The 27490-nt window shown below is 46.5% G+C and overlaps 2 protein-coding genes across 5 annotated transcripts; one reads left to right on the top strand and one right to left on the bottom strand.

Moving 5' to 3' along the window:
* Positions 1 to 499: 499 nt before the first annotated feature.
* LOC144940661 (regulator of G-protein signaling 20-like) lies at positions 500 to 13869 on the bottom strand. 3 transcript variants are annotated; one of them, XM_078866943.1, is made up of 5 exons: positions 11016 to 13869; positions 7471 to 7734; positions 6593 to 6682; positions 4480 to 4711; positions 500 to 2981 (listed from the first exon to the last, which is right to left on the bottom strand). In XM_078866943.1, exons 2-5 carry the CDS (start codon positions 7707 to 7709, stop codon positions 2775 to 2777), a joined length of 768 nt encoding a protein of 255 aa, XP_078723069.1. In that variant the 5' UTR covers positions 7710 to 7734; positions 11016 to 13869; the 3' UTR covers positions 500 to 2774. The 3 variants fall into 3 exon arrangements, with proteins under 3 accessions (XP_078723069.1, XP_078723068.1, XP_078723070.1); XM_078866942.1 differs by having other exon boundaries at positions 7471 to 7731; XM_078866944.1 differs by having other exon boundaries at positions 7495 to 7731.
* A 72-nt stretch (positions 13870 to 13941) lies between these two features.
* Positions 13942 to 27296, top strand: ATP6V1H (ATPase H+ transporting V1 subunit H). Of its 2 annotated transcripts, none has more exons than XM_078866940.1 (15): positions 13942 to 14029; positions 15351 to 15455; positions 16893 to 16992; positions 17499 to 17588; positions 17842 to 17955; positions 18695 to 18799; positions 19387 to 19434; positions 19884 to 19981; positions 20452 to 20644; positions 21206 to 21274; positions 22220 to 22329; positions 22682 to 22807; positions 23195 to 23296; positions 24431 to 24544; positions 25502 to 27296. In XM_078866940.1, the coding sequence occupies exons 2-15, from the start codon at positions 15355 to 15357 to the stop codon at positions 25557 to 25559; spliced, it is 1428 nt and encodes a 475-aa protein (XP_078723066.1). In that variant the 5' UTR covers positions 13942 to 14029; positions 15351 to 15354; the 3' UTR covers positions 25560 to 27296. The 2 variants fall into 2 exon arrangements, with proteins under 2 accessions (XP_078723066.1, XP_078723067.1); XM_078866941.1 differs by lacking the exon at positions 13942 to 14029 and adding an exon at positions 14231 to 14293.
* Positions 27297 to 27490: the final 194 nt, after the last annotated feature.

The following is a 27490-nucleotide window of genomic DNA, read 5'->3' as shown; positions in this document are numbered from 1 at the left end:
AATCTCAGACTGAAAATAAGTCACAAAAAGCCACGCCAACTTGCAAATTGATGCTGCGTCAGCACTCGCTTTCCCCTTAAAGTAGCATTTCAAGCACGTGAAACCTTTGAGCTTCAGCAACTAAAGCATATCTGATCTGAAAAATAAATTAATAGCAATTAAATCTGTCCCGATTACTTATTTGCTACCCCTAGAAGGAAATGGACTTGATGTTCATAAAGTATTTACAAAAATCCTTTTCTTTTTTTCTATATATATATTTTTTATTGCTCGTGAAACATTAACAATTAAAAACCCCCCTGGTGTATAAATTAAAAGACCAACGCAACACACATTTCAAACTTGCGTTGTCTTTCACACGCAATTGTATGTACATATATTTACATAATTTAAAATGAAATAAATGTGCAACATGTTTTGTTTACAGTTATAACTTGGTGTATTTTTGTTTTGATGATAATTTATAGAATATTCGTGGTTGTTTTTGTCCCCCCCCCCCCCCCCCCATCTTTTTGGCTTAATCAACTTTCATCTTGAGTTGTGGCATGCCGATCGTGCTATGCTAATGGAGGCACGGGGATAAGAAACGTCCATTGTGGTGATTCTCACAGGCGGCAGACCCTTAGATCCTTGCGTTCGGGAACTGCCCCAGGAGAATCGCCATCTCACTGTGTATCTTGTCTAGCACTTTGAAACTGGCTTCTCTAGGAGAGGGGTTGGTTGGTCTACAGGCTGGCGGGCCTAGCGTAACCTTATTAATGGTTACAGTAAATAAAATAGAGTGTTCTTTCAGTCAGCTCAACTCTACCGCGCAAAAGAAGCAACACAACGTAAAAGTTAGACTTCTCTGGCGCAGAATTTTTTTTCACGTAGTTAGTAAACATCAAGTAAATTGCATGCAACATATTGGCACCGTTCAATTTAAGTGTACTTAAGTGTTCACCCCATCCCCAGCCCTCACGTTCACAATCTCTGGCCAGATTACATAATGCAAATCTGGCCCTTATGGAAATACACTTGGAAAGGCTTACTACTGAGATTTTCCATGCATTCAGCCAAAACCAATCAATAAATAAAGCATGCTGTCCACCTCGCCCATGGTGAAACCCTCACCTAGGCCTTGGAATTAAATAAATTGATTCATTGAAAGGTTTGTTAAGGCATTTGCTCACCGAAAATGCCTTTTACCGGTCACTTATGCACCATGAAATGTCTCGCCCTCAGGCCTAAATCGATAGGAATTAAACAAAAAATACTCAACTTCACATTACGAAGGCCTCGCTGACCTGGGCTTGCACAGCAGCAGTGCTGCAGCCTAAACATTGCTGAAGACACCGTTAAGACTGTAGAGAGAGAACACAGCTTTTCTGGTGAGAAAGGCAGGGAAGAAAAATCGCCCTTGACTCCCTTCAGCACTGTCACTGCAGCTCACAGGAAAACTAAAATATCTGTACAAGTGAAGATAATATATTTTTTTATCACATTTTCATTGCCGTTTTTCTGCCATAAGATTCAGCACGGCCACACTTTCAGCATTTTAGCAAGGCTGGTGAAAACTACAGGGTGCTTGGCACATTTCAAGCCCTGTGGTATTGTGGAGATTATTTCTCTCTCCAGATTGCTTCAATGTATTTATCCTCAGTGTGTTTAATAATATAATATATGTGTGCATTGTACTGGCGTGCACATGCATATTTTATTTTCCAAGTTGGTAGAGATGTTCGTCAACTGGAGAAGGTGATTATGGGAAACTCAGAGGCTGCATCTGCTCTCCGACTCATCAAACTGAAGATACAAAGTCTAAAAAAGTCCATTTTAAAAACCACTAAAAGCCAAAAAGGCAATGATGCCCATATTTTATGCGTTTGTGTAAATGTCATTTTTACTCCGTGTCCCTAAATCATTACCTCTCTTAAGCTGCCTCTCAGCCGGCCCTACCTTTCAAAACACTGAGCATCATGGAGTTGCATGCACATCCGTGAGCAGCAAGCAAGCAGCTAGGTTCGGCTTGTACTGCTCATCACATAAAGGCTATGAAACAACTTACTGAGCCACCCATCAAGCGTCTCACTGTTCAGCACCGTGGAAAAGATCGCTCTAACTCAACCTCCTGAAGCAACAAATGAAAGTGAGGAAATCCCTCGACCAAGTCTTCTTTCTTTAAAGCGACTCCGATGTCAGAGAAGAGAAGGAGACACTCGTTAATCATAGCAACCCACCGCCCCGCCACCGTACAACTTGGCCCAAAAAAAAAAGATGCAAGCCGCATTACTGTGCTCAAGAGTGGTCTAATGGTCGGTTAGATGATGGGCTGTGGAATGTTCCCTGCTTATCGTTAAAAACAGTGAAGTAAACACACACACACACACACCCTCCTGCCCGGCTTCAAGGCCCGTTCAGGTTAAGCCCTTGTATTTCTTTTTACGCAAAGTTCTCCCTGCTCAGCCTAAAGATTTGCCGAGCATACAGAACTCTTTAAGGATCTCACATTATCTCGAGAAGGGGAGGTCCCACAGGCCTCTTTGTTAACAACTAGGTGTCCCCTTGTTATATCTTTGGACCCCGCGACTGGCCCACACTAAAGTTCATCCTGAGAACGCGTCATTCACCCCAAATCAAACAGGCTCCAGCATTGAGGAGGGAGCATTGTTATGACTCCCCACACACGCCCATCTGCCCACACATCTTTTTACAAACGCAGCTCACGTCTGCGCACCTACCCCACGTCCCGCGGCCAAAATATCGCTCTCCCGTCACCCGCCGTCGCCGGCCTACTACGGCTCCGACAAGGAGGAGCCGGCGGTCGAGGAGGCCCTGGTGGAGTTGAGGAGGGACTTGTAGAGCACCGAGTTGATAAAGCGCGGGTAGGAGTCCCGGTGCATGAGCGTGTAGATTTGCAGCTGCGCGTCGTCGAAGGTGTGCGGTGTGGGCTCCAGCATGTTTCTGTTGATGACTTCTCGCACCCGCGAGTCCAGGCTCACCTGCGCGGCACGGCCCCCCAATGCCATACGATCTCACGGACGTCCGCCACGAATGTTTATGGGTCAATGGAGGGGGGGGGGGGGCGAAGACGCAGCCTTTGTTACATGGATGGAATGGCGTGTTAAGCATGGGGATGCTGATGGGTTTCATGATGGCTCTTGTAAGGTAAATGGAACAACAGATGTTGTACGCGACGACGTTAATGGGTTAGTGCGTTTGATAGTTGCATTTGTTAGGTGAATATAATGGTTGAGATATTAAATATGGAGCTGTTAATGGGTTGATAATTTTAATGATGATTTCTATTTAGCACAAGACACAAGAAGAAGTTGAAATTAGGCACACAATATAATGCCTTCGAAACGTCGTGATTTTTATTTTTATTTTATTTTTTATTTTACTTTTATTAATTTTAATTTTTTACCTACGTGACTTTACCGAAAAAATCTAAGAATATGAATCCTTGCAGTCACGAAAGCTTCAAATGTAGAAATAATGTAGATGTTTTCCCGAAAAAAAGTTCAGATGTTGAAGCATTGACATTAAAGATGATGGCCTCCATCAATCAAGCAGTGTAAGATATGTTCAACGCAGACGACGAAGAAAAGTTGTTAGTTTGCTGATGATGTTTGGAACAAGAGTATGGTCATGAATTTATGATCGTTGTTGCCACTTTCTTTGGACAAACTATGTACAGTAGATGTGTTCATTACAAGGTATGGAATGTGGAGGTGTTGAATAATTGATTATGCAGCATCCAGTAGGCATGTCGTGGAGTTTGCTTTAACGATTAAAAAAAGAGTGGAGATGCTCTAGGATGGGGATGTTTATTCAGCAAAATATGGAGTAGAATCATCTTAACTGAGATGTTGGAACGATTACTGGTCAAGATTTTGACCTCCATTAGACCTGATGCTGCCGTTTATTAGACACACAAAGGAGATATTTCACCGAAATATGTTGGAACATGAAGTTGTTCATGAGGTTACCGACTTTAATTCGCCAGAATATGAAGCTGTATTAATCGCAGGCAGAATGGTGCAAACCCCAGACAGGGCAGTGATGAGTGTTCAAGGAATGATGAGCATAATTGCAGCCACTGTCAAACAACAGTATGCAGCGTGTTACCTGGGTGAATGCTGTTGGACTAGGGACTAACATATTGTTGAACTATTTGATCAATCATCATTAACCATGATCAGTCCACTGCTTGATGAAGCCGTCACCGTATCTCACAATCCTGCAATGTATTAATCCACCTAACCCTACACACAAGCTGGTTCCATCACTCCCTTTCCTCATCTCCAAGGCTTTCTGTCCTGCCCAAACAACTTTATTTTCTTAAAAGTTTGAATGCTCCCATCTACATCTTGCTGTCTCAGTGTAATTCCAAATGTGCAACATCTCCAAGCTTTGTCGCACAGATTTCTTCAGCGGGTGCATGGGAATGGAATGCATAGATGGACACAGATGAATGCAGAAGGCATGGACTCTGACCTCCTTGGGAGACAGGATGGAGATGTAGTCTTCGTAGATGTTCCTGGCGCGTTCCTCGATGGCAGCGGGATCGCTTTCGTGTGTCAGCTCCTCGCACGACAGCCAGAAGAGCAGGTTCTCCTCGCTGAATTCGGAGCGCAGGAACTCGCGGAAGACTCGCCGTCCAGCCGCCGAGCGCATGAGCCGGTCGAACGAGCGGCCCCAGGCACGCACCTCCTCGGGAGACGGAGCACTGTTGACAAATCAAATCATCAGTATATTTGCTATCTGTGCCATTATTATAGCACCCAAGGCTGTCACTAAGTATTGTCCCGCGGTAGTTAATGCTTGTGTAATAAAAGACTTCGTCACACACTGCTGGTCTCCGTTGCTCTTTATTCAATTTCTTCCTCGCACCCTGCTGGTCCCGACAGCGGACCAGCGTCTCCTCGCGCGCGCCCCGCACGCGCTTCCTCGTCAGTCTTTCCGCTTCTCCACTCTGCACACCACTGGCCGACGGTGTGCCGAAGCCCCTTCAGCCACGTGGCTGATGGCGCGGATTCCCTCCGGCCACCCAATATGGTCCACCTTCGTGACTCTCCCAACTGACCTCGAGCCCTTCTGGGCTCCCACCTATATCCCCTTCACCACGTGATCCTGTCTCCTCCCCTTCCGGACCTTCAGATCCGGCCTTCCCATAGCGCCCTGCTGGCTCCACCCCCATTCACCTCACTTCCGATTGGACCCGAGGTGAACGGCGGGCCCTCTCATATGCCCCCATACTGGGCTCCGCCCCCCAATACCCCGGGCCGTATGATTGGCCCAGAGCCCACCAGCGAACCCCGTTTACGCTCGCATTACACTTGTATGTGGCTTTACCCAATTAAGTAACTTGCAAATTTGGACCGTGATGCTGGCACACATGGCCTATTATTTTTTTGGATAAGTTCATGGGATCTACAGGCGGTCCTTGGAACTGCGTCAGGTTTACTTTCCTAAAAAAAAGGTGCCGTAACTCGAAACGGCGTAAGTCGAGACAGATTTTCCTAGAGAAACAATTCTACAATCGGGGGTTACGTTCCTGACCGAGAGTCTGATATGCAACTTTTATTGATACGAATACAAATAGCATATTGAATCAATCATATATGAAGTACAATAATAGTGTTTATGACGGTTTTTACCTTGATTCTTCATAATTCCTGGATTATTTGGATTGAATACAGAAATCGCCTTTCTACTACATATGCTTTTCAACACCATCACTAGAGCACGAAGCGTTCCTTTTATCAGCCGTTTTAAAGGATGAAATCAATAAAAATGCTAAATAATCATGAAGAATTCACAGAAAGTTTTAGCACTGGAGCGAGTCGATGAGCCGACGGACTGAGCGAAAAACTGCGCAGAACCGGTGCCTGAGTCAGTGTCGTGCGTAAATGTGAGTCCGACCACCGTGGGTAATAAACGCTGGTGTGGCAATTGGCGACCTGCCGTAAGTGCAGATTGACATAAGTCAAACCGACTTAAGTCGATGATCGCCTGCACTGTGAAGTAGATGGTGCGCACTTTTGGTTAATACACCCACAGTATTAGCCAGGGCAACCGCTTGGCTTGAATGGCAAACCTGTGAAACAAATGGTAAATGTGCTACTATTTATATCATCGCCTTGTCGAGTGAAAATAAGTAAGAAAAAATATGCATATTCACAGGTTATGTAATGCTTTCCAAAATGCAAATTTCCTCGAGAGTATTTAATTAACACTACAGAAGCCAACCAGTATCTGTCAGGGCAAAATGTGTTTCTCTATTTGCCAATAGTCCTTATTGCTGCGGTTTGTGACTCCAAATTTTGGAAAACTCTTTAAACACTGACCAGTTTTCGGTAGGGAAAGTGAGAAATGTTGTGGATCATCTTCGCGGGTTATTTTGTACCCCCTGCCCCATGTAGTATAACTGTACCAGGAGTGGATAGGATTGGTGTTAGGTTTAGAGTTAGGCTTGACCGTACAATATAACCTGATCTATCCATATACCCCGCAGCTCATGGTCAAACGAACCCAACAGCAACTGGGGCCCTGATTGTCTGTCTGCATACGTGTGTTTACGTAGCGAGTACAACCCCGCGGCTCCCACCTCTCGCCAGGGCTGGGGATGCTCTCCAGTTTTGTGTCCCGCGATGTACGCCGCCCCACATCCTCTTCCTCTCGGTTCCGGATGGCAAGGCTGCATGGTGCACGCATACACACACACGTGTAGATGTGGGGCCGTACGGTGAGGACATGCACGAGTGCGTATATTTGATGGTGAAATGGGTGTTAATGGTGAAGCGGTGATGGCCATGGTGGTGGTGGTTGTGGCAAAGCGGTTGATAGCAGTGAAGTGCATGATGATGGTAAGGTGGCTGATGATGGTAAAGCAGATGTGATGGTGAAGTTGATAGCGAGGAAGGGGAACGGTACATGGAACTAATGAATGCTCCAGAAAATGATTGAAAGTCATTCAACAGAATGCAGGACGTAACTGAGTTAAAACAATAGGAACGGAATGTTAGAAACTTCATCTCTTTCTTGTTTGATAATTCATTCCAATTTAATTAATAAAATGTGTGTTCTTCGAAATGTTTTTATTTATTCATCCACTCCACTCTGTGCAAGGTGTCAGTTTATTTTTTTATCAGGCAGTTTGTTTATCATGCACAGTTTAATATATCATGTATGTACATATTCTGGACCCCTGCTTGTAGTCAGTGATGTTCACTGATGGATTGTTAAGGAGCATTCCAATAATTCAAGCGGGATTTCAACGAACACTCCAGATAACATCCTGAGGATATCATAATAGAACATAAGCACTGTTTGGAACGAGCAGCACAGACCGGGACTTTTTTTGTCAATCGTCCCCCATCTCTGGTTGGTAGCGATGATGGTGGCGATGCGAATAGACACGAATTCCAGGACGACGGCATGGACTATGGAAGATGAAGTGGATGATGGCGATGGCAGTGATGGTACCATGAGCAGCTGCAGCAGCAGCACCAGCAGAAGCAGCAGGTGTTAGTGGCTCCTTGTTGGGGGGCTCCTCGATGGACGGTCCTGCTGCCACGGGCGGTTGCGCGTGTGTCCGGTGACCCCTCTCTGGTGCCGGTGGTAGTTGTGGCGGTGGTGGTGGTGGTGGTGGTGGCGGTAGCGGTGGTGGTGGTGGTGGATGTGGCGGCAGTGAGCCCTCCAACGGAGGATTGCCTCTTGCGCATGTCCAGCCCTCTCGCGTCTCTTCTGCTGGTTCAAGATAACAGCAGCATCATCATCGTTAGCATTGTCACGTGACACGCTAAGGCGTAAGACCTTTAGGTCACATGGCCACATTGGGAAACTCCAAGAGTAGAGCGTTTGACACGTCACCAGGCGGTGGTTTAGTAGTGCGTGCTTGAGACCGGATATACACTAGGTAGAGAGACGGTTTTCGTTACCGAAGGATAGTGCTTGTTGCTCCCGAAGTTGTTTGATAAAGACTTAAATTGCTTAATAAAGCCTACTTTTTACGAGACATTCTGAGTGTAATCTCCTTAAACTATTTCATTATAATTAACGTGCTGAGGAAGAAAGTAAAATAGACAAACGCGCTGAAAATCAGAACCTCATTGGAGGAGGTACAACCAGTACACAGACAGCTCCTCCTGATCAATCCACTTTTGGATAAGGGCCTCCCCACGCAGGTCGCGAGTGTTATTTGATCATTTTTCGTGCTGGTGAGCGCAGGCGGGTGAGGGTGGGGAGAACAGTCCAGTCGTGTCCAATAAATCGTGTTGCTCTGCAGACCGCAACAGCAACGACAGCGCAGCAGCCTATAACACCTGTGCTGTGCATGGTGGTCGCTGCTCCACGAATTATCCAGTCAAACGTGCCTCGTTTCCGAGGTCTCACGAGATCAAGTGCACTCTAGTTGATTTCGTCAGAGGCAAACTAGATTACTGCAGCACAAACTGATTTGACTAAGTCGTTGATGTAAAGGCATTTGCAACCGGTCATTTCGCAAAAGAGTAACCAAGCACCATGGAACCCCCTTGAGGGAGATAGCTTAAATGGTAAACGCCGAGTAAACGTGGAACGTTGGACCAGCTTTGCGTCAACATTCGTCCAACGGTTCGAACCATATGCCAATGTTTGCTCAACGTGGCAAAGTTTACTGGGCTTCATGGTTATAACAGTTGCCTTCAACTGATTTATATTATAATCTTGGACGGAGGGCTATGTGTCTACTTGTAGTTCCACCACGGCACAACTTTGTTGGAACTTTCAGCACCCATATTCTTTGGTTCGTTCGGTGAAGTCACGTAGATAGAAAAAATAACAATACATCACAACACAAGCAATCATCTTCCTCCTGAAGACGATAACCTCCTGAAGACGATCGCTTGTGTTGTGATCGAAACGTCGCAGTTTTTATTTTATTTACTTTTTTTCCATCTACGTGACTTTACAGAAATAACCAAAGAATATGAATTCCTGCTGTCACGAAAGTTTTAAGTCAAAATTTCAGCACCCAGTGTGTGAACAGCTCCCCACACACGCCCCACACAACACGTGCGTCAGAAGCCTTTCATATATAGTAGGTCCTGTATTGAGAGAGTGTGCAGCCGGAATGGGCTGTAGGGTTCATTTGGCAAAGAAGCAGGGTTATCTCAAGTCGTGGAAACATGAGCTCAATTCCCACTAGGGTCAACCTAGTTCCCTCATTATCATCACTAGCAGCAGCAGCATAATCGTTCTTCTGTGACAGACAAAATTATCACCGACGGAGAAGGGTGCACATATTAATACAAGAATGGTTGTTTCCGTTTGTATCGAACTATCCTGGCCATCGGAACTTGGTATGTTGGTCTGTACCTAAAAGCTCAACGACGGAGCACTGGCCAACACGCATTGGGAGATGGATGTATGAGACTCGATATTTTCGCACAATGTGTCAGTTTATGCTCTCCTGCAGTGCAATGCCCACCGTGTTGAATACATAAAGACACAGTGAGGTTAGCCTTTCATGCATTCAATGTATAACATATATACATCAAAATGTTAACATAGTACACGCACAGTTACGTAAAAAATTTTTTGTATAAGAAATAATGTTACATGTCAAGTCCATTATATGTGCACACAAATGAATACCTTAATATATTAGGTCAGTTCACATTCAACACCAGCAATAGTGTGTAGGATAGGCAAAGCCTGTGATAGGCCTTGCTATACAGTGCACAGGCACTCCTATTCCTGTAATAAAGCACAAATAAAGACAATACTAAACTATTTCATTAAATTGATGCACCAATGAAAACAGTAATTTTCAATATTACATACTGAACTGTAATAATATACCGTGTTATACCAGCGTATTTTGTAATAAGCACTGCTGACACTTATAATTACTGCATTGAATAACATGAGAGATATAAAATACACAACATGTTTTTAATTAAAATTGTGAATAGAGTTGAAATTAAATGTATTATAAATGGTAATATTCAGAACTACGACATTGAAATTGTTATAATGAATCTAAGGAAATATTATTGATAGGATACTATTGCATTAATGACACTCGATGTTAATCAAGATGCATTCACGCTCGCATTTAATTTTACCGTGAGATATACGACACGGAGGTATACATTCTAGTTAAGATGCTAGCTGCTAATTTTGGTCATGATTACGACGTTACACTATTCTTCTTTGTGCTGATGATGACGACGACGATGCTGGTCATTATGTTAGCGATGATGGCCGGGTCACTACTATTTACTAATAATGCTGCTAGTAATTCCCCCTAGATTAATAATACTAGCGATGGAGATGTATGGTGTAAAGCAAGCGGTGATGCAAAAATTATTGGTAGTGTTGGAGACGGTAGATGTGAATTCAACCGAGTATCGATGCTCGTGCTCGATTCGCGTATGTTATGCTAGTTGACAGGTGCTGCGTGTGTAATGCTAGGACTGTATTAATGCTAGTTTGAATGCTAATGATGGATGCTCTGTGTGGGACACTGCCACTGCTATATCGTAGTAGTAATGCTGAATTCAATACGAATCCTGCGCATGTGCTAACGACGGGTACTGTGTTTGCGATGCCATTAGCGCGTTCGTGCTGACGGTGAATTCTGCGCGTGAAATGCGCGTGCGGCATCAATGCGAGCATTGCATAGGCGCGAGTATTAATAATCCTAGCCCCGTAGCTAATGCTATCGATGGACACGCTCTTATATTCTAAGGGTGTCCTTCGTGTCAGCGGTGGACAGCTGTGCGATGATTGTTCCAAAGCCGGCATTGTCTCGATGATAACGTTGTGTGAATTGCCGGTATTCCACCGAGCCATTGGGTTTGCATAAATGCGAGTGCTGTATCAAGGGCTAGCGTCGATTGCTGCTGGCGTTATATAAACACAAAAAATGCTCGAGTCGGATTAATGCTGGCGCCGCCGCTTGCGCTGATGAGAGTGAGTGGCGATGGACTCCGTGCGCGATGCCAACCCCCCCCCCCGCCGGCCTCGTCCCGTCTCGCTCTCACCTCTATGCGCTACTGCTGCTGTTGCTGCTGCTCGTCTCTGCTCCACCTCGGCGCATCCCTCCTCCTCCTCCTCCACTTGCAGCAGCAGCAGCAGCGACAGCGACGACGACGATGATGATGATCAGCAGCAGCAGCAGCTCACGATTCCCTCTCCAGCGGCACCGCGGAGAATGATGCACTCTGACCGCGCGTGTGTGAATCTGTGATGTGTGTGTGTGAATCTGTGATGTGTGTGTGTGTGAATCTGCGTGACTGTGTGTGTGGTGTGTGTGCTTGCTCTGGCCGCTATGTCTATCTCGTCAGTGCGAATGTATGCGCGCGTGAGAGTGTCAAGCTGTGGGAGAGTGACTGTGTGTGTGTGTGTGCTGTCAGCGAAACCTATGCAGTGTGTGTGAATCTGTGTGACTGTGTGTGTGTGGTGTCAGCTATATCTATGCAGTGTGTGTGAATCTGTGTGACTGTGTGTGTGCTGTCAGCAAAATCTATGCAGTGTGTGTGAATCTGTGTGACTGTGTGTGTGTGTGTGCTGTCAGCAAAATCTATGCAGTGTGTGTGAATCTGTGTGAGAGTGACTGTGTGTGTGTGTGCTGTCAGCTGTATTTATCAAATGTGTGTGTGAGTGATTCTGTGTCTGCTTGGTCAGCTATGTCCATCCCGCGTGTGAGAAAGAGTGTAAATATGTGTGTCTGTGTGATTCTGTGTGTGTGCTGGGTCTGCTATGTCCATCCCGTGTGTGTGAGTGAATCTGTGTGCGAGATTTTGTGGGTGCAGCCAGCAATATCTACCCCGCGTGTGTACGCTTTGTGTGATTCTATGTGGTTGTTGGGTGGTTCTGTATGTGTGTGATATATATTGTTTGGTGCTCGCTAACAGCACTTGCCCCTACAGTATGTTAAGGCTATATGGGGGATCTTTGTCTTTGTTATATATTGTGGGGAGCGGTGGTGTAGTGGTTAGCGCGCTGCGCTATGAACCCGGTAACCCGGGTTCGATTCCCGCTCACGGCCAACACCGGTGACGATTATCTGAAACGGTCCAGGACCTCTCCTAGGTCGACTCAGCCTCAAATGAGTGCCTGGTGGGGAGACAAGCCACGGCATGCCCAAGCAGCTTCCGTTTGGCCGCATAGAGGGGGCTAAACGGGCACGGCATGGGCTGGATAAGAGATGGACTGATCCGGTACGGTCGGATGTGGAGCTGAGTGGATTTGCCGACGACTGGTACCAGCGGTGTCAAGATCGGCCTCTATGGAGGAGGCTCGTGAAGGAAGCTGCTACTGGGCAGTTGGAGGCAATCGACCTCCGGCAACAACAGAGGACAGAGGAGTGACGCTCACAACAACGAGTGGAGCGCCGGGTGGATAAAATACAGCAAGTTAGCACAGTAGGTCATATAGCTGGTGCATCTACCAGTAATCTCAGCCAGAAAAACCATAGAACCTGGGTCTGTCCTGATACCTCCTGTCAGGGAGCCTTCGACACTGCACGTGGCCTCATGGTGCAACTGGCGTGACACAGGCGCCGTGGTGGTGAATGGTGGTTATTGGTATTGGTGTAATACCGACCTATATAGGTTTCCCCAACAATCTATGTAGTTTATACGGGCTTTTGACTTTGTGCTGTTTATTATATCTATCACTTGCGTGTGAGTTTGTGTGTGTGTGTGAGACTGGGTTTCTGATGAAAACCTCAATACATAGTGTCCGTTGTATAGATTGTTTGACCATACTTCACCACGTTAGTCAATGCAGATTCGTGGAGGGGTGAGGAGTACCCAGGACTGGTTCAGATATCATTCGTCACTGGTGAGTCTCACCACAGACACTCAATACCAAGGCTCCTAACACGACCTGAGTCTGCCCCTATGAAGCTCACCTCAGACACTGAACTCCAAGGCTCCTAACACGACCTTAGTCTGCCCCTATGAGCCTCACCACAGACTCTGACTCCAAGGCTCCTAACACCACCTTAGTCTGCCCCTATGAGCCTCACTGCAGACTCTGAACCCCAAGGCTCCTTATACGACCTATGAGCCTCACCACACACTGACCCCCAAGGCTCCTAACACGACCTTAGTCTGCCCCTATGAGACTCACCACAGACTCTGAACCCCAAGGCTCCTAACACCACCTTAGTCTGCCCCTATGAGTCTCACCACAGACTCTGACCCCAATGCTCCTAACACCACCTTAGTCTGCCCCGATGAGTCTCACCACAGACACTGAACGCCAAGACTCCTAACACCACCTTAGTCTGCCCATATGAAGCTCACCACAGACACTCAACCCCAAGGCTCCTAACACGACCTGAGTCTGCCCCTATGAGTCTCACCACAGACACTGAACCCCAAGGCTCCTAACACCACCTTAGTCTGCCCCTATGAGTCTCACCACAGACACTGAACCCCAAAGCTCCTAACACCACCTTAGTCTGCCCCTATGAGTCTCACCACAGACTCTGACCCCAATGCTCCTAACACCACCTTAGTCTGCCCCTATGAGTCTCACCACAGACTCTGAACCCCAATGCTCCTAACACCACCTTAGTCTGCCCCTATGAGTCTCACCACAGACTCTGCACCCCAAGGCTCCTAACACCACCTTAGTCTGCCCCTATGAGTCTCACCACAGACTCTGAACCCCAATGCTCCTAACACCACCTTAGTCTGCCCCTATGAGTCTCACCACAGACTCTGACCCCAATGCTCCTAACACCACCTTAGTCTGCCCCTATGAGTCTCACCACAGACTCTGAACCCCAATGCTCCTAACACCACCTTAGTCTGCCCCTATGAGTCTCACCACAGACTCTGCACCCCAAGGCTCCTAACACTACCTTAGTCTGCCCCTATGAGTCTCACCACAGACACTGCACCCAAGGCTCCTAACACTACCTTAGTCTGCCCCTATGAGTCTCACTGCAGACTCTGAACCCTAAGGACCCTGCGCATGACGTCACCGTCACCTGACCGCCCGTGATCTCCGCAAGCTCCGTGTGGAGCGACGGGAAGTCGAGGTGAGGTTTTTCGTCTTAAAATGATATAAATTAAACTATTCCGTGTGCCGTCGTATCAGTTTTACCCTCACAATCACCCAGCGGCTCGTGTCGCGTCGTTTAATTTCACCGTGAAACATTTATATTTTTTTGTTAACCCCTCGACGACTCCCGGCCCGCTTGGTCATTTGGTTAGCGGGCGAATGGTGCGCTGAGGCGGCAGGGGTAACAAGTCGAGGCCGATGGTGACTCCCGCGGTGTAGGCCGCACTCGTCGGCCTGCGTGGTGACTCTTTACATGAATCGTTCTTATCCGTTTTACATTCCTGTGTGAGTTGTCTTGACCATTAATTCACCACGCTGGTCAATGCCGGTTTCTCACGACGGGGGTAGTTGCCTGAACCGCGCCAGATATCGCTCGCCGCCGATATCAACAGTGACCAGCAATCGAACTCCGTGATCTCCACCGGGTTCACGACTAATTCGCAACACATTCGTCAATAACGCGGGTTCATAGCGCAGCGTACTATGGCCACCGCTCCCCGGACCTAAAATGAACACCGTACAGTGACCAAGAAACAGTGATGATGCATGACCCGCACAGAGATTGGATGTTGCCAAGATTCGGGGTCACAATTCCCTTAACCCCCCCCCCCCGCAGTTTTCGTCTCATTTTAATAATCTCATTTGTGTTTATCAATGTTTTGGCTTCTTCTTGGTTCTTTCGGTAAAATCACGTAGAAGGGAAATGATAAAATAATAAAAATAAACATAATAAAATAATTCTCACGACGTTTCGGCCACAACGCAAGCAGCCATCCTCAGGTGAAGAACAGGTCTGTCGGAAAGACAGCGTCTGAATTCAGACGCTGTCTTTCCGACAGACAGATGTTTCCCTGCAGTCACGAAAGCTTTAAATCGAAATGTTTTGGCTTGTTGGTACAAATTGTTTTGCCCACCATCATGAAAGTCCATTAGCAAAAATGTACAACTGCACATAATATACACGAACTGTACTTTCCATGTACCGTACATGCATAGCCCCCTTTGTCAATACTGTACACTGCTGGATGAGAGCCTCCACACACCGTGTAGGCTGTGGGGGTTCTTTGACAACACTTAATTTACATAAACAGCAAGTAATCGATTACAATCATACGATTAATGCAATACCTGTGTCGTGTGGGTTTTCGTAGTTACACTATATAGCTCTAATGTGTTTATGTTCCTGAATAAGCTTCCAGCACGCGTAGCAAAACGTCGGACATGTGTGTGTGCGTGTGTATTAACTAACAACACTTGCCCCAACAGTCTATTCATGTGAACCTCTGTCTTTGTTGTAGCACCATGGATCGTCATGAAGTAACCGAGTTCGTCCCCACCAACATCGTGGCGGCGAAGGCAGCAGAGGTTCGCTCATCCAGCGTCAACTGGCAGTCTTACCTCCAGTGAGTGATGCATCCAGACCCGTGGCGTTACACCGGGCAATTCTTCCAATGATAAGCTTTCACGTATGCATGTATGTTGAAACTTCTTTTGCACCGTACGTAGCCAACCATGTTAATCACAGGTGCGGGGGAAGGTCAACATAATAAACACAAAAAGTAGTTCTAAAGAGATTCGTTTTTATTAGTCATGCTCTATCCACTGCTCCACGAAGGGCTCCCCATTAGCCATGCTGTATCCACTGGTGCATGAAGGGCTGCCCAAGCTCTTATCCCACAAGGTCTCGTGATGCGACAATCCAACGTGGTCTTATACATGAACTGGTATACCCATGTTTGGCAAATTCATATTTGCTTACAGTCGCATATTCATAGACACATATTCAATGTACATACGTATCCTGCCACTTGATCACCAGTATCGTCCATTGGCCATCCCTAATAATAATGTATCCTGCCCAAGCCCATTGAATCTTATTACTTGTGAATATGATGTCTTTAATTTGTCCCCTGATCCATGTGTTCCTCTAGGTATAACACTCAGGGACAGATTAGTATTTTCGATTATATCAAATAATATTCTCTATAGCCAGGTGAGGGCCTGTCTTTTTCAAGGAAAATCTGTCAAATAAGTACAAACATAACACTTCTTATTCACAACGATTTAAGCACAGCAAATGAAATCAAACGTAGCAATGTCAATACATAGGTATAATGCCAAACTGGTAAAATCGAAAAGAAGTAAAATGAAAGAAATGACATTTTGAGTACAATTCCGGTGTTCAACATCAAATTATTAAAGCGAGCAAAATATTTAAACAATCAGGTGCATAGAAATAACAATGCAACATATATGGAAGATGCATGTCTAGATGTGAACATTGATAAACGTGTACTAAAAAAACACCTACATTCATATCTACATGAGTCTCAATAGACAATAAAATGTGGTGGGGATGTGTGGCGCAGTGGCTGGTGCACCGTTATATGGACCCAGTGACCTGAGTTCAATTCACAGTCACAGTTAACATCAGTGGCAAGTGATATCTCAACCGGTCCTGGTCAACTCCCCCTTCACAAACCCACCCTGACCGGCATGTGGTTAAGTATGATCATACAACCCCCATGAGCAGTGTGCTGTGGGGAGCCCTTCATCCAATATTGCATTGTCAAAGGGCTGTCCATAAGACATTGGCATTTAATGTGTAAGATAGTATCAAAATTGGAGGGTAAATTGCTGAGACTCAAAATCTCACCTGGAGTACTGCATACAACATAGGTGAATTTAAAAAAGATATAGATTTTTACCACACTTCAACGCAAGTACCATGAATGCAAGAATACATTTGAATCAAAGACTTCACCGATCATCGCTGATGCATGGAAGGTTGGGGGTGCTGACGGCGTACTGTGTCGCGTTGTGCCGTGCCACATTGGCAGGAGTCAGATGATCTCCCAGGATGACTGCGAGTTCATCAAGCGATTCGAGCGGATGCCCACCGCCCAGCGGCAGCACATTCTGGAGACGGAGGGCATACAGGTGCATACCCACACACGTGCAGTGACAGTGAGAGGCTGTGTGAATATGTATATATGTGTGTCCGTGTTGGTGTGGTTCTTGTGTGGGTTTGAGTATGTGAGGAGCAGAAGTGGTTAACACACTGTGCTATACACCTGACTCCCCAAGTTAGATTCCTGGCCATGGCTGACAACAGTGAAGAATATCTGAACCGGTCCTAGGCCTTCTGTAGGTTTACTCAGCTTTAACTGAATACTTGGTGCAGTGTGTAAACATCAGCATTGCGGAGACGAAGCTGGCCAGGTGTTGTGCTCTCCAGACCACCCCTCGTGTGCCGTGCCAACCTTAAAGGTGCTCACTAACAGAACAGACCGTGAAAAGCTTTGTTTGAAGTTTATTGAGTGCATGTGCACGTGCATATACCGGACTCTGCATTGACTGTGTCTACACGTGGGAATCAACCACGTCCCCAAGGGCATGTGGTCATTTCCTTGTGTGCACGTGTCATGCCTGCTTTCCGTGTGCAGACAGCCAAGACATTCCTGAATCTGATGTCGCAAATCTCGCGTGAGCAAACGGTGCAGCTGCTGCTCACCATGGTGGACGACATGCTGCAGGTGACTCCTCCACCACTTTTTCCTCTCCTCCACGTTGATCGAGTGGTCAATTACTATTTTGGTTCAAGTGTGCCACTCATAACTATGATTGTGTGGCAATGAAATGGTTAATTTGAAATTAATGCCGGTTACTTCAAGAGCATCATCCACTCAACTTGCTTGGGGATTACTTCTGTGGCCTTGCCACCATTGTGTTTTTTGCTGTTGTGGTGCAAACTATATTTTTATTTGCTCGTGACGTTGCATTCACTAGGAGGACCATAGCCGCGTGTCCATCTTCTTTGACCACGCCAGGCGTAACAAGTCCTCGGCCTGGTCCTACTTCCTCCCCATGCTCAACCGCCAGGACCAGTTCACCGTTCACCAGGTGCACACTCTTGGGCGTCGTCAGCATGGATGTCGCCATGTTATTACTTGTTATACAAGTGATTTGAATCTTCTCCCCATTATTATGTAAGCACACGGGCTTTTTTCTCAATGGACTGCTGGATGAGGGCCTCCCCACGCCGTGCGTGTCATGCCATTCGTTTGACTGTAGTTTACCACGCCAGTCAGTACGGGTTGATGATTGTGGGCGACATAGATGTAGGAGCATAGACGTACAGTACAATGATGGATTTTGGAACACTGCCCTCTAATGCCCACTTCTTGGCTCACAGCACCTTCTAACACCAGTTGTATGTGCGGAGGCCACCCATCCAAGCACTATCTAGGCTAAGCTATGAGGGCTCACGAGATCGGGTAAATGCTGGGTGATGTGGTCAAAAGGCGATGGAGCAACTAGAGCCCTTTGTCAATCAACTGCTACATGAAGGCCTCTGCACACTGTGTCAGTCACGGGGGTTGTTTAACCAAACTTCACCACGCTGGTCAGTATGGGTTGGTGAAGCTAACCCACCATCGCACTGCAGTACGCTGATCAGTGCAGGCTCTACAGACTTACACAGCACCATTTGCAGCTAGGCACGTGTTTCACCAACCTAAATAATATAATTAATTTAGTTACTTGGCGAGTGTATTTTGGCTTTGCCTTCGCTGGAGATTATCACGCTCTGTTGCCACGTTGGAGTGCGTGCGCGTGCTCACCTGTGTGGCCGCATGCGCAGGCTGCTCGGATCATTGCGAAGCTGGCGGCGTGGGGCAAGGAGCTGATGGAGGGGAGTGACCTGACCTACTACTTCAACTGGCTCAAGACACAGCTTGGCTCACAGGTGCCACACATGCATGGACATAGGACTCGTATGATTACTTGTTACAAACAAAAAAATAAAGGGGTACAAATATGCAATGGGCACCACCGGTGTGAGATGTTAACTACCTCGCCAGGTACATAAGAGGCCGTGGGTGCGATCCCGACCCTGATGTCCATATATTTTGAGTTTGCATGTTCTCCCCGTGGTCATATGGATATTTCTCCGGGTCCGTTGGTTTTTTCCTCCACATTTAGAAACACGTATTTAGAGTATTTTGCTGCTATAACTATCCACATGATAAGCCACTTCGTTGAGCTATCATTTGTGGCCAGGTCACTTCTGAAAAAGAGCTATGTAGATCAGTGGGCCTTACCTAGTAAAATAAAAATAGTTAATAGTTTAAAGGAGAACCAATGTTCACCAATATTCCGAAATATATATTTGTTCCTAGGGGGAACAAATATTCTGGGGGAAAGAAACATATGAATTAACTGGCACTGGCTGCACATGAACGCCTGATCGCCTTTGTCTTAAACACAGTTGTGATGCTTCTGAGTTGCTGACCCACACTATCGCTCCCTTTGTGTAATGTGTGTAATGCGTAGAAAAATCGCCCAGGTGGACAAGACGGTGGCCATGTCTCACCGACCGAGGTATGTCCGCTCCAGCAGAACCGTGCAAAACACGCGACGCCGCAGGGAAATGACGGCACGGTGCCTCTCACTAAAGGTTACCATGTGAGAGTTTATAGTAGATTCCCGACACATGCGTTAAATGTGGTCGAATTAATTTGAGAGCTTCAAATGAAAATAAACTAAATAGGCGAGTTGGAAGGTTCCATAGCAACAACAAAAATTACTTTCAAATCAGTCAGATGCTCCGTCATTGCAGTGAGGTTGTAGTGAAGGCTTTGCGTAGTGATTTAGAAATGTATACAATTTAAGAAACCAGCATCAACCCAGACCACGTTTGGGGTGAATTTATATTTTTCTAAGCCACTGTCGTTAACGGATCTGCATTCCACAAGTGACTTAAACATCACAAGTCTTTGCCCACCACTACCAAGTCACTGACATTTCTGTCGCTGTTATGGCTTGTGCAGAACTCGCAGTACCTGCAGTGCTCGGCCGGATGCCTGCAGCTCATGCTCAGGGTGAACGAGTATCGCTTCGCCTGGGTGGAGATGGATGGTGTCAGCTGGTGAGTGATGCTTCTTCACACACACTCCAATGGCACAAAGACAAAGACCCTCCATATAGCCGAAATAGGTTGTTTGGGCATGTTCTGTTATTGGGCACCTATGTGGAGGCTGGCGGCACATGAGGGAGTGGTGTGACCACCACCACTATGTCCGGTACTCATTTAAAAATCTGAATCAACAACGGATAGGCATATGATTAGTTCAGATATTTGCTACTGTTTGTTAGCCACGACCAGGAATTGAATTTGAGTCGCTGGGTTCTTAGCGCATCGCGCTAACTACTCCACTACTGCACTCACACACGCACACCGAGACACACAGGAACACACAAAGAGAAAGATACACGAACCAGTGGCAATGCACACACACACACTCATGCGGACCACATGCTCAAACAAACACACATAGACTCCACTGCGTATCTCTCACCATGCCTCTCTTTCCGCTGTGTGTGTGTGTGCTTCCACAGTGTAATGTCGGTCCTGCACACCAAGTGTGGCTTCCAGCTGCAGTACCAGATGATCTTCTGTCTCTGGCTGCTCACGTTCAGCCCGCAGATGTGCGAGAGCATCCGTCGCTATAACATGGTCACCACGCTGTCCGACATTCTGCAGGAGTCAGTCAAGGAGAAGGTCACCCGCATCATCCTTGCCACCTTCCGTGTATGTCTGGTTCTCTCGCTCGCACACACACACTCACTCGTGCACAAAGCCAAACGTCGTTAACTTGTAAACAGCACTTGCCCCAACATGCATACGCACACACACATGTACAATCTTGTGCACATACTAGAAAATGTAACATGCAGTAGTAAAACCACATACATGGGCAATTGCACATGAATGGATACACCCACAGTGAATATCCATGCACAGGTACACTCACACGCACACATGCACATGCACCCGCTGGTACACACACGCAACCATGAGCACACACGATGGTGGTGGTGGGGGACGGTCATGGTAACAGTGAGTGTTGTCATTGTGGAGGTGGTTATTTTTCCGGAGGTGATGATTGCTATGGTGGTTGTGACGGTTGGCTACGTACGGTGTGAAAGAAGTTCAACATACATACATACGCATGATGGGTGTTGTTTTATGTGTTGTGATGATGGTGAGATGATGGTTGTGATTGTTGTGGTGGTTGTGATGGTGAGTGGTGTGATAAGTGTTGCTTGATGAATGTAATGGTTGTTGTGGTGGTTGTCGTGTGTGGAACAGAATCTTCTGGAGAAGAGTGTGGAGCGTGAGAGTCGGCAGGAGTACGCTCTTGCCATGATCCAGGGAAAGGTGAGCTGAACCTTTGAGCTATGGCAGCACCGACTAAAATACAGGTAGTCCCCGAGTTACGATGGTCCGACTTACGATATTTCGATCTTACGATTGTGATAGCGATACGACAAAATTGTTAAATATTTTAATTTCGCGCGGCAGGCAAACGCAGCAGCGTACGCGGTACTATACTGTACGTTGGGACGCTGCCGGGATGTAGGCATCTCCCGCCTTGTGTGATGCCTCACTCTGACCAGCGGTCGACGGAGTTAAGTTGTCTCGGTGTTAGCGCGTGTATTTTTTTCTGTGTTTTTTGTGTTTCAAAGCATGTTAAAAGTTTTTATAGAAGAGAGGATTGTTTCCTGAAAAAACTTTCTATTAAATTGCAGTTCATGTAGGTAGGCTAAGTATTTACCTTGTTTTTTACTTTACATTTTACTGTGCAATACAGTATTGTAATTAATAAATACATACAGTATATCGTTTATACAGTACGGTACTGTAAATTGCTCTGTTTTGCTAAATTATCACCATTCTTTAAGACTCCTGGGTAGGCTAGGCAATCTTCGACTTAAGATATTTTCGACTTACGATGGGGTCGTCGTAACGCATCTCCATCGTAAGTAGAGAGACTACCTGTACAGCGTCCTGTTAAATCGTACCAACTTAGACTGAAGACCACCAAATAGTTATACATCATGGAAACTGTCAGTGATTTTAAGACGGATGATGATGATGATGAATCAATCCATTGTTGCACCTTGACTTGTATTCATATTCTTAGGTTTTTTCGGTAAAGTCACGTAGGTGAAAACATTAAAAAGTAAAATAAAATAAAAATAAAAATCACGACGTTTCGGAGGCAACACAAGCTTCCGTCTTCAGGTGGTACCGTCACAGCCACGACAAACCTTGACTTGTGTTATCATCGTCGTCGTTAATCGTCATTGAACCGTGCGGCAGGTGCTGAAGCAGCTGGAGAACTTGGAGCAGCAGAAATACGACGATGAGGATATCTCGGAAGACATCCGCTTTCTGCTCGACAAACTCGGAGAGAGCGTGCAGGACCTCAGGTGCACACGCGGTTCAAACAAAACGGGCTCCCGGGATGCGTGTGCAAGCATGGGTGTGTGTGTTTGTGTGAGTGCGACCGGGTGTAGTTCTGATCACACCACCTCATGTGCCGTGTTAATAGGTGATTGCGAACTGCCCTTTGCCCTAGCAGCTTGTATTGGCTATATGGGAGATCTTGTACATCTGTGTGCACCTTTAAAATGAGTATTGGGGAGACAAAGGCGGCCAGGCGTGGTGTCTATCGCACCACCTCATGTGTTGTTCAGAGGTTTAATTAGCAGCGATAGTCTGGAAGGCTCAATGGAGGATTCTTATTTTTATCTTTTGTGTACTTACATATTTGCATTGCAGTTCATTTGACGAGTACAGCTCGGAGCTGAAGTCTGGCCGGCTGGAGTGGAGCCCCGTGCACAAGTCGGAGAAGTTCTGGCGTGAAAACGCGGCACGACTCAACGAGAAGAACTGCGAGTTGCTCAAGTGAGTCTCACCCTTTCTGTGTTTGAGGTGCTTTCCGTGTGTGTATGTGTCTGTGTGTATAGCGCTTCGCGTGGTATAGCAGTTAGCACGCTGTCCTACGGATCCGGCAACCCGAGTTAGATTCCTGCTCACAGCCAACACCAGTGACGAATATCTAAACCGGTCCTGGGCCTCCTCTAGGTCAATTCGGCATCGAATGAGTACCTGGTGTGGTGTGTAAACATTGCCACTGGGGAGACAATAGCGGCCGGGCGTGGTGCGGGCCACCCACCCCCTCGTGTGCCGAGCCGGCCTTCGTAGGTGCTCACTTAACAGCACTTGCCCCAACAGTTTGCGAAGGATATACTGGGGGATCTTTATCTTTGCTTTTTGTGCTTGGTTTTTCAGGATTCTTACACGTCTGCTCGAGCGCTCCGAGGAGCCTCAGATCCTGGCCGTGGCAGCGCACGACGTGGGGGAGTACGTGCGGCACTATCCCCGTGGAAAACGGTACTCGCTCGCTCGTCGCAGCCCAGCGCGCCCATACACCAACATCATCTACACACTTCGTTATGTGGGGGTGGCTCTGGATTATGGTTAGATGGATGCCGTCTTGTCAATAGCACCTCTTTTTCATGGTACAACCGAGCTGCGCCAGGGCCACGCCAAGCCAGCCTCGTGCGGCTCAGGAGGCGCCAGGTTGTTTTTCCGCTCCAGAAGCGCAGCGGTGGCAAGATGTTAACTCCTTGCTTGGTATGCAGGAGGGTCGTGGGTTTGATCCCGACTCTTGACACCTGTATATTTGGAGTTTGCATGTCTCTCTCCCCTTGGTCGCGTGGATTTTTCTCCGGGTCCTCCAGTTTTTCCCTCAACATTTTGAAACATGCTTTTAGAGAATTTGGCTGCAATACATTTATACGTGGTAAGCCACCTCGTGTTATCATTTTTGGCCAGGTCGCTTCTGAAAAATAGCTATTTAGCTCAGTGGGGCATACCTGGTAAAATAAAAAAGTTTAGTTTTATAGAAGCGGAACTGTGCCGCTGACGTCATATGCAATGAATATGTCAATAACTCCATCCACCCCTGGCTCTGCTTGACCCAGAGCCAGATTCAGATGTCCTGTGAGGCCATCGTATCATGGTTTGGTTATGGCTCGGCTTCGCAAATATCCATAACGTGAAGGTCCCCCGCTGGCTTGGCTTGGATGTGGTAGTCGAAAAGGAGTACAGGTAGTCCCCGACTTACGATGGAGATGCGTTACGACGACCCCATCGTAAGTCGAAAATATCGTGAGTCGAAAATGGCCTAGCCTACCCGGGAGTCTTAAAGAATGGTGATAATTTAGCAAAACAGAGCAATTTACAGTACCGTACTGTATAAACTATATGCGTACAGTACATCCCGGCAGCGTCCCACCGTAAAGTATCGTACCTCGTACGCTGCTGCGTTTGCCTGCTGGGCAAAATGTTAAATATTTTACTATTTTGTCATATCGCTATCGCCATCGTAAGATCGAAATATCGTAAGTCGGGGACTACCTGTATAGGTGTCTCTAGTGAGCAGTCTGGCTCTCGGTGCTGATGCTGACCCTACGTAGTGAACACGTAAGCATACGTCTACGTTGTGTGTTTGTATTTGTTCAGAATTATAGAGCAGCTGGGTGGTAAGACCCTGGTGATGAACCACATGCACCACGAGGACCAGCACGTGCGCTACAACGCCCTGCTCGCCGTGCAGAAGCTCATGGTTCACAACTGGTGGGACCCTCAGTGCACACGCACACTGCACATTCACGTGAGCTACGGGCTTTTACACCGACAGGAGCATCAGGCGGACACAAGTGTCACGATATTAATGTTGTCATTAAATCGCCATTTAAACCAGGTGAGAGTTTATCGAGACCAAGCGTTTTTAACGGACACCTGCATAACACCAATATAATATTTCACTCATAAATTGTACAACACTCATTAATTGGCTGAAAACATCTTTATATTAGAGGAACGCAGAGCTTGGGTAATTGTTGGTGCCAGCCCACTGCCTGGCAGCCTTCCAGCTTATCTGTGGTTCCTCAGTGATTGTGAGATTCACTTTGCATGAACGACGCTATATAAATCAAAAAATTCATATTTACATTTGCAATCCACCGTTGGATTTGCAATCCACGCAATACGAGTCACAAGTGTTATTGATCGAACTTCACCACACTGTTCAGTGCACGTTGGTGAAGGCAGGGAGTATAGATGCGTGAGCATGTAGAATGTTGCTATTCAGTCCTGTAATTATTTAGTGTTGTGGTAAATGTAGCAAAGTGGGTGAAGAGGTCATGTGAGCCCATTACATGCAACACTTATGGATCGAACAAAAATAGAAATGCTTACACACGCGATTCGATTTGTGTGTGTCGTGAGCTGAAGCATCGATATTAAGAAAAGTGTCCTTCCCTTGTTTTAACCTTATTGACTACAATTTCATTCCTGTAGCCGTATTTTTTATGGGGGCATTCAAAACGGGTATAAATCAAACTTGGTAAGGTGCAGGTACAATTCATGTCGTTTGAGAGCGAGAGCACCATCTGCAGCCTAGCTCAACAATGTGTCATGAGTTGCCAGTCATTCTCCACGGTTGGATGCATCCCAAAGTTGTTGCGACTTGCGGTGTTGACTACATCATTGTTGTGTTTGCTACCTTCCCTCCTGTCTCTTGCACCCTAGGGAATATCTCGGAAAGCAGCTCAAGTCCGAGGAGGCGACTGGACAGACCAGAGGCTAAATGACAGCACAACTGTGCACCTAACACTCCACAAATCCAGCAGGCATACTCATTCACTCAACTGTAGGCGGATGCACACACACAAGAACACACATGCACATACACACAAGACAGTTTTTATTTTTGGCCTGGATAGGCTTGTTGATAAGCAGTTATTAAGGTGAGGATGGCACATGAATGAGTAGGTGGTGAAAGCTGGTAAAATTACCTCCGGGCCGCCTTTGTTTTTCCTATGCTGATATTCATGACCGCACTGCCACCACACCAGGCACTGTATAGGAGGGGTTGATGTGGAGGCCCAGGCTAGGTGGTGATGGTAACACGGTTTGGCACTGACTGCAGACCTTCATGTCACTACTGCACAACACACACCCATAAGGCACAAATATGTACAACATCAATAATCAATTCGGACACAAGTACACACACAGGCAGACATGCAGCCCATAGAGAAACTCTGACATGCTTACACATACAACACAAGTAAAAATACATTTCGTTTTATGTTGAGCTATTGCTAATATTCCAATATAATTATAGAATTTATGTGTTAATGATTCAGTCTTTTTGGACAATCTTGGATAGCTACTGACCATAAAATCAGGGTGTCCTTTTTACCATTGCTTCATATGGCTAGACCTGACTGAAGATATTTAGTCAAGCTGAAACCTGTTTTTATTTTGCCGTATTTTTGTGGTATGTGGAGCAATTTATGATTTGGCTCAATCGAGCTGCCTGCAGCTCATTTGCAAAGGAACCCTTTCACTGTTTTAAGTTCACTAATGGTGCGTAAATCATTCTCACAAAGGAATTTAGTGTTGACTTGTACATCTTTCTTATACTTGTGCAATTATGGGATCATTCACGTCAGATACCTCTTTTTTTCTCACTGTACAACTGAGCTGCGCCAGGGCTGTGCCAAGCCAGCCCGGCACGACTTGGGAGAGGCCAGAATTTTCCACTGTGGAACAGAGGTCGCAACCGGGTACCCGATACCCATACCCTACCCGTACCCAGCCGGGTACGGGTAGGGTACGGGTACGGCCGGGTACGGGTACCCGTTTGCGACCCTGGTGCGGCCGGGTACAGGTAAGGAATCAAAACCTGTTTGCGACCTCTGCTGTGGAAGCAGAGCCGTGATGCCGATGATGTGTACACAATGAAAAAGTCGAGACGTGAAGGTGACGCGGCGACACTGTGTTGCTTATCTTTCTTGCAATGCACCGCCGTCACAATAAACCACGAGCCCCAAACTCTGGCCCTCCTTGGCCCCCGAGCCCAGATTCAGATATGCGAGAGCAGCACATCACGTTTTTGGTTCCAGCTCGTCACAGCAAATAGCCAGTGGAAAAACACCACCCATTTTTTGAGGGCCCGGCTCAGATGTTCCACTGGGAAAGGGGGGGGGCTGGCTTATCCTCCCCACTGTACGACAACGCACTTTTTTTCTCGATGTGCCCCATAACATGAATGCTACTTGGGGGCAGCAACCAAGTCCACTGTAAGGAACTAGAGATATAATGTGTACTGTGGGAATTAAAATGTTGATGCTTAATGTAATGATCCTGAAACCGATTAACTGTAATTGTCGCAGTGGTTGTGTGGTGTCAATATTTGTGTTTGTGCCACGTTTTGATGTTTAGAAAGTTTCTTCTCGGATGTGAGCCGATGCTAAAAAACACTCTAACCACATCAGTGAAAACTAATTGGGTTAATGAAAATAAATGTACAACTGTGTCCGTGTGTCTGTCTTCCTGTGCAAAATGCCAGTGTGAGATTGTGAAATCTATGCCATCGTTAATCTCGGTGAGAGGATTGCTGTCGTGGTATAATACTTGGCACACTGGACCTGCTATCCAGAGATCGTGAGTTCCAACTCTTAGGATTTTTCAGTTAAAACAATGATGCAAATTTCGATTTAAAGCTTTCGT

The sequence above is a fragment of the Lampetra fluviatilis genome, chromosome 23 (assembly GCF_964198595.1).
Source record: "Lampetra fluviatilis chromosome 23, kcLamFluv1.1, whole genome shotgun sequence".
Taxonomy (NCBI): Eukaryota; Metazoa; Chordata; class Hyperoartia; order Petromyzontiformes; family Petromyzontidae; genus Lampetra; species Lampetra fluviatilis.
This window is presented reverse-complemented; position numbering and strand designations above follow the sequence as displayed.

Coding starts and splice junctions, on each gene's coding strand:
- ATP6V1H (XM_078866940.1), top strand. CDS start 15,355: ATGGATCGTCATGAAGTAACCGAGTTCGTCCCCACCAACATCGTGGCG. Junction 15,456..16,892: donor AACTGGCAGTCTTACCTCCA/GTGAGTGATGCA, acceptor CCACATTGGCAG/GAGTCAGATGATCTCCCAGG. Junction 20,645..21,205: donor TCATCCTTGCCACCTTCCGT/GTATGTCTGGTT, acceptor TGTGTGGAACAG/AATCTTCTGGAGAAGAGTGT.
- LOC144940661 (XM_078866943.1), bottom strand. CDS start 7,709: ATGCGCAAGAGGCAATCCTCCGTTGGAGGGCTCACTGCCGCCACATCC. Junction 6,683..7,470: donor TGCTGCTGCAGCTGCTCATG/GTACCATCACTG, acceptor TGCACCATGCAG/CCTTGCCATCCGGAACCGAG. Junction 2,982..4,479: donor CCATCCTGTCTCCCAAGGAG/GTCAGAGTCCAT, acceptor CGTGCCGCGCAG/GTGAGCCTGGACTCGCGGGT.